Source organism: Balaenoptera musculus, chromosome 20 (genome assembly GCF_009873245.2).
Source record: "Balaenoptera musculus isolate JJ_BM4_2016_0621 chromosome 20, mBalMus1.pri.v3, whole genome shotgun sequence".
NCBI classification, from domain to species: Eukaryota; Metazoa; Chordata; class Mammalia; order Artiodactyla; family Balaenopteridae; genus Balaenoptera; species Balaenoptera musculus.
In genome coordinates, this window is record NC_045804.1 from 37,216,540 (window position 1) to 37,229,136 (window position 12,597).

The 12,597-nt window shown below is 34.9% G+C and overlaps 1 protein-coding gene across 1 annotated transcript in view; it reads left to right on the plus strand.

Annotated features, from left to right (window-relative positions):
* Positions 1 to 12,597, plus strand: part of USP32 (ubiquitin specific peptidase 32) — a 189,546-nt gene that overhangs the window by 126,250 nt on the left and 50,699 nt on the right. Inside the window, exon 11 of the mRNA XM_036836787.1 lies at positions 3,314 to 3,375. Within this exon, the coding sequence (XP_036692682.1) occupies positions 3,314 to 3,375 (62 nt within the window). The remainder of the gene's footprint in view (positions 1 to 3,313; positions 3,376 to 12,597) is intronic.

The window sequence follows — 12,597 nt, forward strand, 5'->3', positions numbered from 1 at the left end:
GAAGGGTCAAAAATAAAAATAGCAAAGGTGATATTAAAGAACAGTGGACTTGTATTACCAGATATTAGAACTTGTTATAAAATAACAGTATTAAGACAATGTGATATCTGCATAAAGTCAGACAAACCAGTGGAACAGTATTGAGAGTTCTTAAACAGACCTACATAGGTGTGATCACTTGATTTATAACAAAGAAGACATTGCATTGCAGATGCAAAGGGGTGGTCTTTTCAGTAAGTGGTACTGAATTAATTAGTATTCATATGGTGAAAACATGCATCATTATTCCCACCCCATTATAATACATGGAAAGTAATTTAGGTAGATTATAAATCTAATAAATTTGAACGGTAAACAATAAAATGTCTAGAAAATAATATAGGAGATATTTTAATGACTTTGAGGTGGCAAAGAGTTCTTAAACAGGACACAGAGAGCACTAAGCATAAAGAAAAGTTTTAAGTTGGACTTCAGTAAAATTAAGAATTCTTTTTATCAAGAGATACCATTAAGAAAGTGAAAAGAGGGACTTCCCTGACTGTCCAGTGGTTAAGACGCCACGCTTCTGATGCAGGGGGCATGGGTTTGATCTCTGGTTGGGGAACTAGGTAGGATTCCCCATGCCACACGGCATGGCCAAAAAAAAAAAAAAAAGTGAAAATATAAGAATATATTTGCTATACCTGTATCCAACAAAAGACTTGTATATAGGGCATACAAAGAACAAAAATCAATGAAAAAAAGGCAGAAGCTCAATATCAAAGTGTACAAAAAACTTGAACAGGTGCTTCACAAACAAGAATATCCAAATAGCTAATAATTATGAAAGGGGACTAACTTCTTTAGTCATAATGGAAATACATTTTAAAATCACACTTGGAGTACCATTAGACATCCACTAGAATGGTTAGCTTTGAAGTGATATGAAGCATTGTTGAGGATAACAAGCATCTGGAACTCTTACACATTGCCAGTAAGAATAGAAATTCTTACAAGTATTTTGGAAATTGTTTAGCTGTTTTTATGTATACTCTATGACTCAGCAAATCTACCCCATGTATGTACCCTACAGAAACTTGTATATCTGAGCGCCAAAAAACATAGAATAAGCTCTTTTATTTATTTATTTGTTTGTTTGTTTGTTTGTTTGTTTATTTATTTATTTATGGCTGCATTGGATCTTAGTTTCTGTGCGAGGACTTTCTCTAGTTGCGGCGAGCGGGGGCCACTCTTCATCGCGGTGCGCGGGCCCCTCACTGTCGTGGCCTCTCTTGTTGCGGAGCACAAGCTCCAGACGCGCAGGCTCAGTAGTTGTGGCTCACGGGCCCAGCTGCTCCGCGGCATGTGGGATCCTCCCAGACCAGGGCTCGAACCCGTGTCCCCTGCACTGGCAGGCGGATTCTCAACCACTGCACCACCAGGGAAGCCCAGAATAAGTTCTTATAATCACTTTTTGTTACAGCCCCAAACAGAAAATGACCCAAGTACCTATCAACAATAAATACATAAACAGAAATGGTGGCACATGCATACATATGGTTTACTTTAAAGCAATAAAAATAAATATACTAGTGCTACACACAACCACATGGATGAATCTTACATAATTTTGAGTGGAAAATACTGGGCCAGAAAATTCAAAAGCAGACAAAACCAATCCATGGTGGTAGAATTTAGTATAGTGAACACATCAAAGGGGTACAGTGGTGTCTGGGAAAGAACTCAAAGTGGAACTTTGGGGGAGGTAGCAATGTTCTGTTTCTTGACTAGATGAAGGTTACATAGGTGTGTTTACTTTGTGAAAAGTCACTAAACTGTACACTTAAGATTTGTTCACTTTTATCACTTTGCTGTACATGTGAAACTAACACAATATTGTAAATCAACTATACTTCAATTAAAAAATCTTTTAAAAATATTGTTCACTTTTAAGCATGTATATTATATTTCCTTTTTATTAAGTTTGCTTACAAAAAACCAGATACCTGTGCTTCCCTCATGGCGCAGTGGTTAAGAATCCACCTGCCAATGTAGGAGACACGGGTTTGAGCCCTGGTCCAGGAAGATCCCACATGCCGTGGAGCCACTAAGCCCGTGCGCCACAACTACTGAGCCTGTGCTCTAGAGCCCGCGAGTGACAACTACTGAGCCCATGTGCCACAACTACTGAAACCTGCATGCCCTAGAGCCCGTGCTCTGCAACAAGAGAAGCCACCACAATGAGAAGCCTGTGCACCGCAACCAAGAGTAGACCCCGCTCACCACAACTAGAGAAAGCCCGCGCGCAGCAACGAAGACCCAACACAGCCAAAAATAAATTAAAATAAAAAAAACAAAACCCAAAGCCCAAGTATTCATCAGTAGGAGAAAGGATAAAATGGTATTTTCAAACCGTGGACTATTACTCAGCAATAAAAAAGAATGAACTACTGATACGTGGATGAATCTTATAAACCTAATTTGTGTACTGTTAAGTAAATTGTACCTCAAAATGTAAACAAAACTATACACAGGCATGCTGATGTATTTACAGGGAGCTGTACTAATAGCTATAATTTACTTTGAAATGCATGCAAAAATTAAGATGATGAATTGAGGGATGAATAGATTAAGTATAATAAAAATGTAAATGTTAGACTTAGGTAATGGGTATGAGGTGTTCAGTGTAAAATTCTTTCAACTTTTCTGTAGTTTTGAAAGTTTTCATGTTAAATGTTGGGGGAAAATTCATATCTTTTGTGATGATATTTAGAGAAGGCAAATAAATTGAGGAGAAAATGAGCCTTAAAAAAACATATTTAGCACTAGTGGCAATAATGTTTTTCTTAGAGTTGTTCAAATTGAAATGCCACCATTATCCTTCATTTTCTATATCCTTTTCATCTCCCCTTCACCTCTCTGCCCAGGTGCCATGGTATGCTCTTCAGATTTCAGGAAAGGAAGTAATATTCTCTATGTGAGATAATTAAGATATATAGTGTTAATGAAATATTCTGAAAAGTAGTTTCTTTCTTCCTTTCTTTCTCCTTTTCTTCCTTTCTTCCTTTCTCTGTCTCTCTCTCTGTCTCTTTCTTATCACGCAGAGATTTGGAAATTGCTTTCCATTGCAATGGTTTGTTTAAAAAGAAACAACACAAAAAACTTAAGTTTAAAGTTCAGATTTGCTTAAGTGGATCATTGATTATTCATCAGTTGAAAGCTATTGCTGATTAATATTCCCATCTAGAATATGGATCTCATACAGAGAATGTGAAATAGTCTATAGTCCAGTCATTGGCACCAAAGAAGTTTAATTTACCACTTTTATCTCTAGGTATGTCACATAGTTCTGGGGTTAAGACCAGCTACTCCAGAAGAGGAAGGACAAATTATCAGGTAAGTTTGTAGTTCCAATCTGTATATTTTTCATTAAATAGTTGAAATTTCTGACACCTGAAATATATTGTTACTGAGTAACAGCATGTCCCATTTTAATGTTATCATTACAGTAGCACTTTGTTTCTCCAAAATAGTTATATAATGAAATGTTTTTGTTAAACTAACTTCCTAACCAAGGGATTGGGTTAAGATATTTAAAATGTACAATGTGATGACTTGATATATTGTATTCATTATGAAAGGATTCCACCCATTGAGTTAATTAACACACCATCATCATCAGCTCACATATTTATTTACCTTTTGGGGGTGGAGGGTGAGAACATTTAAGTTCTGCTCTCTTAGCAGGTTTCATTTATATAATACATTGTTATCAACTATATCACATTGGATTTGAAGACCTTATATATCTTATAATGGAAATTTGTACCTTTTTACCGACCTCTATTTCTCCCAGCCCCTGGCAACCACTTTTCTCTTCAGTTTCTGAATTTGACTTTTTTTTTTTTGATACCATGCAGTATTTGTCTTTCTCTGTCTGGCTTATTTCACTTAGCTTAATGCCCTCCAGCTTCATCCATGTTTTTGTAAATGACATGATTTCCTTCTCTTTTAAGGCTGAATAAAATTCCATTTTATATATATAAAAACACCACATTTTCTTTATCCATTCATCCGTTTTGGGACACTTAGATTGTTTCCATACCTTGGCTAGTGTGAATAATACTCCAATGAACTTGGGAATAGAGCTGTCTCTTCAAGATAATGATATCGTTTCCTTTGGATATATACCCGGGAGTGGGATTGCTGGATCATATGGTAGTTCCATTTTTAATTTCCTGAGAAACCACACTGTTTTCCGTGATGGCTGTATCAGTTTACGTTCCCACCAACAGTGTACAAGGGTTTCTTTTCTCTACATCCTTGCCAGCATTTGTTATCTCTTATCTTTTTTATAATAGCCATCCTAAAAGATGTGAGATGATATCTCATTGTGGTTTTGATTTGTATTTCCCTCATTTTTAGTGATGTTGAGCACCTTTTCATGTAGCCATTGGCCATTTGTATGTTTTCTTTAGAAAAATGTCTATTCAGGTCCTTTGCCCATTTTTTTTTTCTTTGCCCATTTTTTTAATTGGATTGTTTTGGTGTTTTGCTAGTGAACTATATGAGTTCTTTGTATATTTTGGATATCAACCCCTTATCAAATATGTGGTTTGCAAATATTTGCTCCCATTTTATAGGTTGCCTTTTCATTTTGTTGATGGTTGCACTATTGGCACTCTATCACATATGCACATACGTGTATACCTCTGATGGAATTTGTAAATTTTTTACGAAAATGAGATATTCTGAAATATAGTTTTACTTTCTGCTTACATTTCCACTGCAGATAATATAAAATGACACTTTTATTTATCAATAAAAGCCTCTTATAATTTAATTGATTGGCTAATAGGTCCTATTCATTCCCTAATTTTATCTCTATTTTTCTTTAACGTAAGTATATTGGAACAATTTAGTCATAAAGTCTATAAGCCTTTGATTAGGGATTTACTTAGGCAGAATTACTTGAAGTCATATACGTGGGTTAATGAGCCTGTATATTTTTATAGTTATAATTCAATTTTTAATACCTTAAGTATCTTTCATTGCTTTAGGATTACTATTATACTACATGTTTATATAGAAAGTTTTAGAAATATGACTGAATCTCTACTAAACTTTGCTTTTAGAATAAAGTCTCAACATATAGTTTGTCACTTGACTTTTTCCTGAAGTAGTGTGTATACCAATTTTTTAGTAGTTTCTTTTGGTTTTGGACTAATGGATAAAAGAGATTTTACTGAAACAGCGTTGTTGGGAACACCGGAGAACAATATTACATAGTCACATTTAAATAGGCAGTGCCAATTGAGATTTAGGTTAGTTGAAGTAGTAAATATATTCTGCAACTTTTTAAAATGGATTTTTAAAAATGGTTACTTCTTAAAGAAGGTTAGGCAAAATCCATTTTTTAAAATGTTGTTTTCATAAAAACTGTAGTCTCGTGTAGTCTTTTTAACTTTCATACTCAGAAGACTTCTTCTTATTTACAGTTTACAGATGTTGACAGTGTTGCTTGATTTTCTCTAATGTTTAACTCTCGTAAAATAAAAATTAAAAATACATTGAAGTGTACAAATGAGATAGTGTAAGGAAATACTAAAAGGCTTTTATGTAGCTGCAGTAACTTTTTTTTCTGACAGCACTGCAATATAATTTCATGTTATACTAATATCTTCTTAAGTCATTATGACTTAGCATAGATATTAAGAATGCTGTGTAAACTGTATATATATTTCTTGGCTTAATTATTTTGCAAATGTTCATAGTAACCCTATTTAAAAGTGTAATGTTGAGATAATCTTATATTTTTATAAAACTTTGTTCTTTGCAAAATACTTCCACTTGGATTATTTCATCTAGTCCTCAGAATAACTGCATGAAATTAATTTCATCATCCCATTTTGTAAAAGAGAAAACTGAGATTCACAAAAGTTGAGGAACTTACCTAAAATTACATGGAGGTGGCAGAATCAAGTCTAGGACTTTTTTCATTAAAAACACAACTACTGCTTTCCGTATTTCTTATTTTTCAATAAATCTGAATTTTAAATCCTAGATTCCAAATTTTTTATTTCATTTGGATTTCTGAGTTTTGTTTTATTTTGCCTCCACTTTTCACTTCAAAAATTCATTTTACTGTGATGGTTTTTGATGGATGAGTCAGGGAATCACCCTTCTAGTTGCTAGACGGGATGCTACCTGATTCATGAATCATTGAATAAACTGAATTAGATCTTCAAAAAAAATTTTTTTTTAATAAAAAGTAAAGGATGAGGGACTTCCTTGGTGGTCCAGTGGGTAGGACTCCACGCTCCCAATGCAGGGGGCCTGGATTCAATCCCTGATTGGGGAAATAGATCCTGCACGCATGCCACAACTAAAGAGTTCACATGCCACAACTAAGAGCCGCATGCCGCAGCTAAGAAGTCCACCTGCTACAATTAAAGATCCCACGTGCTGCAACTAAGACCCAGCACAGCTAAAATAAATAATAAATAAATAAATATTTTTTAAATAAATAAATAAAGGATGAGTCAGGTTGGTACATAGGCAATGAAGTGAAAGAAATATTTGTCTCAAAGAAAAAAAAAGAAAGAAATATTTGTTGCTAACTTAAAGAATCAGTACTTTGTTTAAAAATCAGTATCATGGACTTCCCTGGTGGCGCAGTGGTTAAGAATCCGCCTGCCAATGCAGGGGACACAGGTTTGATCCCTGGTCTGGGAAGATCCCACGTGCTGCAGAGCAACTAAGCCCATGTGCCACAACTAGTGAGCCTGTGCTCTAGAACCCGTGTGCCACAACTACTGAGCCTGCGCGCCTAGAGCCCCTGCTCTGCAACAAGAGAAGCCACCACAATGAGAAGCCTACGTACCACACTGCAATGAAGAGCAGCCCCCGCTCGCTGCAACTAGAGAAAGCCCACGCGCAGCAATGAAGACCCAAAGCAGTCAAAAAATTAATTAATTTATTTTAAAAAAATCAGTAGCATGATTTCTGCAATGGCTGAGTGAAGATCTCAGCAAATTCTCTCCCCGAAAAGCAACTGGGCAAAATTGTCAACCAACCATTTTAGGACTCTGGAAACTGAACAGAGTTATTCAACAAATTGAGAAGCATTTATTCAAGAAAAACTACTAAACCTTGGTAAGAATAATGGGATTCTGTAGTATTTCTACCTGAGACTGTTCCCATGCCCTCCCATCCAACAGATTTGCATGATAGTTTTACCAGGGCAGGCCAGAGAGGGCTGACTTGATTTGCAGTAGAGCAGGGCTGAGTGCCTGGCCAAGAGAATTGTAAAAAAAAATGGGGGTGGGGGGTGGAATTAGAAGTTTGGGATTAACATATACACACTACTGTATATAAAATAGATAAACAACAAGGGCCTGCTGTATAGGGAACTATATTCAATATCTTATAATAATCTATGATGGAAAAGAATCTGAAAGGAATATATATATATATATCTGAATCACTTTGCTGTATACCTAAAACTAACACAACATTGTAAATTAACTATACTTCAATTTAAAAAAGAAAGCAAAAAAATAAAATAAGAATATAAACAATCTTATAAAAAATTGTAAGAAACAGTAGAGATCACATGGTGGCAAACGATCAGGGAACATCACTAGCTTGGGGTTGAGGTACTGGTTAAAGGAAGCAGCAGACTGACAGCCCAGTCAAAATTTTAACAAAGAGATCCAGAGAACAAGATAACCATAGTGAGTATTAATAAACTTCCCCATATTCTAAATGATTTGGAAGGCTCCTAGTATATACAAGACTACATGCAAGCTCAGAAGACACCAAAGCGAGCCTTAGCTGTCTATTCATTCCTGGTTTAATGGGAATCCTTGCACATGCAGAAAGTAAAAGCCTTCCCTTGCACAGAGAAGGTTTGTAACCTTTCTGAACTTTGCATGTGTTTCTCAAATGGTGAACACAGATCCATCAGGGAAGAGGTGCAAGTGGCTCCAGATGTTTAAGCACAGCCTCTCACTAGTCATTGGCTGGCAAGTAAGTTATGCTCTTCCCAAGAAATCCAGGCTTAAAAATAAATAGAAGAAACAATAATAAAGAAAACTGGGACTTCCCTGGTGGTCCAGTGGTTAAGAATCTGCCTTCCAATGCAGGGGACGTGGGTTTGATCCCTGGTCGGGGAACTAAGATCCCACATGCCACGGGGCAACTAAGCCCGCGTGCCACAACTACTGAGCACACGGGCCACAACTAGAGAGCCCAGGCACCACAACTAGAGAGTCCATACATTCTGGAGCCCATGCACCACAGCTAAGAGAAGCCCACATGCTGCAACGAGGAGCCCGTGTGCCACAGCAGAGGATCCCGCATGCCTAAACGAAGATCCTGCATGCCACAACTAATACCCGATGCAACCAAAAATAAAATAAATAAATATTTAAAAATAATAATAAAGAAAACTGAGCAGCCTTATACTTGCAGAAGAGACAGACTCTACAGAATTAGTTCAGGAAGTCACAAGGAAGAACACACGTGGGGGCGGTCAGAATCCAGAGTTGCTGAAATATATTATCAAATATGTCTGGTTTTCAATAACAAAAAATTACAAGACATTCAACAGAATAGGAAAATATGACCCGTATAAGGAGGGAAAACTAGTTGATAGAAACTGTCTCTGAGGTGGCCACTGATGTTAGACTTAATACGCAGACTTCAAAGCAGTATTTGAATATAAGTGTTTTCAAAGAACTAAAGTAAGCTTTGTTTAAAGAATTAAAGTATCATGACAATGACTGCTCAAATACATAATATCAGTAAAGAGACAGAAATTTTAAAAGAGAAGCCAATAGAAATTCTGGAGTTGAAAAGTACAGTAAGTGAAACAAAAATTCACAACAGATTTGAACCGACAGAGAAATAACCAGTAAAATATAACATAGACCAATAGAGATTTTTCCAATATGAAGGACAGAAACAAAAGAATAAATAAAAGTGAACAGCACTTCAGGGACATATGGAATGCCAGAAATAAGTATACCAACATAAACATAATGGAAGTTCCAGAAGGAAAGGAGAGAGAGAGAAAAGAGCAGAGAAAAATATTTGACAAATTAATGGCTGAACCTTCCAAAATGTGTTGAAAATCAGTAATTCAAGAATTCCAGTGAACTGCAAGTAAGTGAAACATAAAGAGATTCATATCTAGACACATGGTCAAACTGTTCAAAGCTATAGGCAAAGAGAAGATCTCAAAAGCAGGAAGAGAAGAATGACTTCTTTTGTAGACGGCAACCCCAATACAGTCAACAGCTGACGTTCTTAAAAGATGGAGGTCAGTAGCCAGTGGGATGGCATTTAAAATGCTGAAAGGGGAAAAACTGTCATCCAGAATTCTTTATCCAGCAGAACTATCTTTCAGAAATGAAGGTAAATATAAATACTGAATTTGTTGCTGGTAAACATGTCCTAAGATAAATGCTAAAGAAACTTCTTCAGGCTGAAAGGAAGTGACACCAGACAGTAATTTGTCTCCACACAAAGAAATATAGAGCACCAGTAAACATAATTACATAGTTAATAAAAGACAGTATAAATATATATTTTCTGTTTCTTTTTACTAATTTAAAATTAATGAGATAGTGATTTAAAAATTGTGTTTTTGTAACATAGAGAATGTGTGACAATAATAATACAAAAAGAGTAGGAGGCAGAGCTATATTTGAGTAAGGTTTCTATATATCACTGCAATAATTTAGAGTTAATCTGAAGTAGAATATGTTAAGATCCATATTGTAAATCTAGAGCAGCCACTAAGAAAATAATCCCAAAATATGGTTTCTTAAAAAAAATTAAAGTGATATACTAGAAAATATCTATTTAATGCAAAAAAGGAAGTAAAGGAGGAATAGAGGAACAAATAAAAATACTTGAAATAAATAGAAAACAAATAACTAAATAGTAGGCATAAATCCAAACCAATAATTACCTTAAATAATAATGAATTAAACACTCTAATCAAAAGCTAAAGATAGACTGAATCTTTTTAAATCCAACTACAGACAGTCCCTGAGTCATGATTTTTTGACTTTATCATGGTTCAAAAGCAATAACACATTTAGTAGAAACCATATTTTGAATTTTGATCTTTTTCTGAGCTACTGATATGTGGTACGATACTCTCTTGTAATGCTGGGCAGCAGCAGTGAGCTGCAGCTTCCAGTCAGCCACTTAATCACAAGGGTAAGCAACCAATACACTTACAACCATTCTGTACTAATACAACCATTGTGTTTTTCACTTCCAGTATAATATTCAATAAATTGCATGAGATATTCAACACTGTATTATAAAATGGGTTTTGTGTTAGATGATTTTGCTCAACTGTAGGCTAATATAAGTGTTCTGAGCACGTTTAAGGTAGCCTAAGCTAATCAATCTATGATGTTCAGCAGATTTTGTGTATTAAACACATTTTCAACTTAAGATATTTTCAACTTATGATGAGTTTGTCGTGCCATAACCCCATCATAAATTGTGGATGATCTGTACTTGAGATTTAAAGACACAAATAGATTGAAAATAAAAGGATGAAAAAGATATAACCATGCAGATAGTAATCATAAGAGAGCTAGAGTGGCTATACTGATATTAGAATTAAAATGGCTTTTATGCAAAAAAATGTTACTACAAACAGACATTTTATAATGATAAAAGTTTCAATTCATCAGGAAGATATAACAATTGTAAATACATATGCACCCAGTAACAGAACACTCTACCCAGCAAACAGCAGAATACATATTCAAGTGCACATGGAATACAGTCTAGGACAGACTGTATTCTAGGCCATGGATTTTCATACTCTGGCCCTTTGGCTAACTTGGGAATGCTACCTGATTTTTATACAACCTGCAAGCTAAAAATGTTATTTTACATTTTTAAATGTTTGAAAACCATCAAAAGGGGATTAATAATTTGGGACACTTTACAATTAAATGAAACTCTAATCTCAGGGTACACAAACAAAGTTTTATTGGAACACAACTATGCACATTCAAAGAAACCTTTGGGGAATGGAAATTTGTTAACCTGATAAAGATTTCTTGAAAAACCTACAACTGATATATCTAACGGTGGAACACTGAAGACTTTTCCCATAAGATCAGGACAAAGGCAAGGATGCTTGCTCTTACCACGTCTATCAACTTTGTATTAGAGGTTCTAGCCAGTGAAATCAGGTAAGATTAAATAAATAAATTTTTAAAAGTCATCCAGATTATAAAGGAAGAAGTAAAACTGTTTCTATTTGCAGACATAGATTCTAACTCTTAAAGAATCCACAGAAAATCTATTAATCTAGAATTAATAATTAGTTCAACAAGGTTGTAGGATACAAAATCAATATAAAAAGTCAATTGAATTGCTATTTACTAACACTGAATAATTTGAAAGTAAACTTAAAATTAAGACTCTAGTTCCTTTCTCAATAGAATCAAAATAAATAAAATCCTAGGAAACAAATTTAACGAAAGAAGTGTGAGACTTGTGCACTGAAAACTACAAAGCCAGGCTGAGAGAAATTAAAATCTTTGTAAATGAAGAGACTTTCCATGTTCATGTGTTTGAAAACTCAGTACTGTCAAGATAATTCTCCCAAACTGATTTATAGATTCAACATACCAATCAAAATCCTAGGTTTTTGTAGAAACTGACAAGCTATTCCTAATTTTCATATAGAAACACAAAGAACTCAGATTAGCCTAAACAACTTCAAAAAAGAACAGAATTGGAGAACTTCCTGAATTCAAACTTACTGTAAGGCTGCATTAATCAAGGTAGTGTGGTACTGGCACATGGACAGACACAGAGATCAATCAAACTGAACTGACAGTTTAGAAATAAACCTTTATATATTTGGTCAATTAATTTCCTACAAATTTGCCAACAAAATGTAATGGAGAAAGGGTTGTCTTTTCAACAAATTGTGTGGGAATAGTTGGATATTCACCTTGAAAAGATTTAGATCCTTACCTATACCATACAAAAAAAAATGTAGTCCAAATGGATCCCATAGACCTAAACATAAAAACTGAAACTATAACACTTCTGGAGAAAAAAAATAGAAAGTCTTTGTGATTTGGTGTTGCCAAGGATTTCTTAGATATAACACCAAAAGCACAATCCATAAATGAATTTGTTTTGATAAACTGGACATAGTCAAAATTAAAAACTTTCAAGGTTCAAGAGATACCATTAACACAGAGACTGGGAGAAAATATTTGCATATCATTTATTCGACAAAGGACTTGTTTCCAGGTTATATAAGTGAGTGTTACAACAGTAGAAATTTTTAAATCCAAGTAAAATATGCAAAAGACTTGAATAGGCATTTCACTAAACATATATGAATGAATGGCTAGTACACCCATGCATTTTCAGGGAAGGCAAATTAAAAGCACAATGACAGCAGTGACTCAGTGAAACTGGTGTAGTAGGTAGCTCCAAGAGCCTGTCTCTCCACAGAAACATTGAAAAATAAAGGAAAAACTGTCAAAACAAACTTTGTTAGAACTCTTAAAAAAAAAAAAAAGGACAACTGAAAAGCAATAGGAAAACTCTGGCATT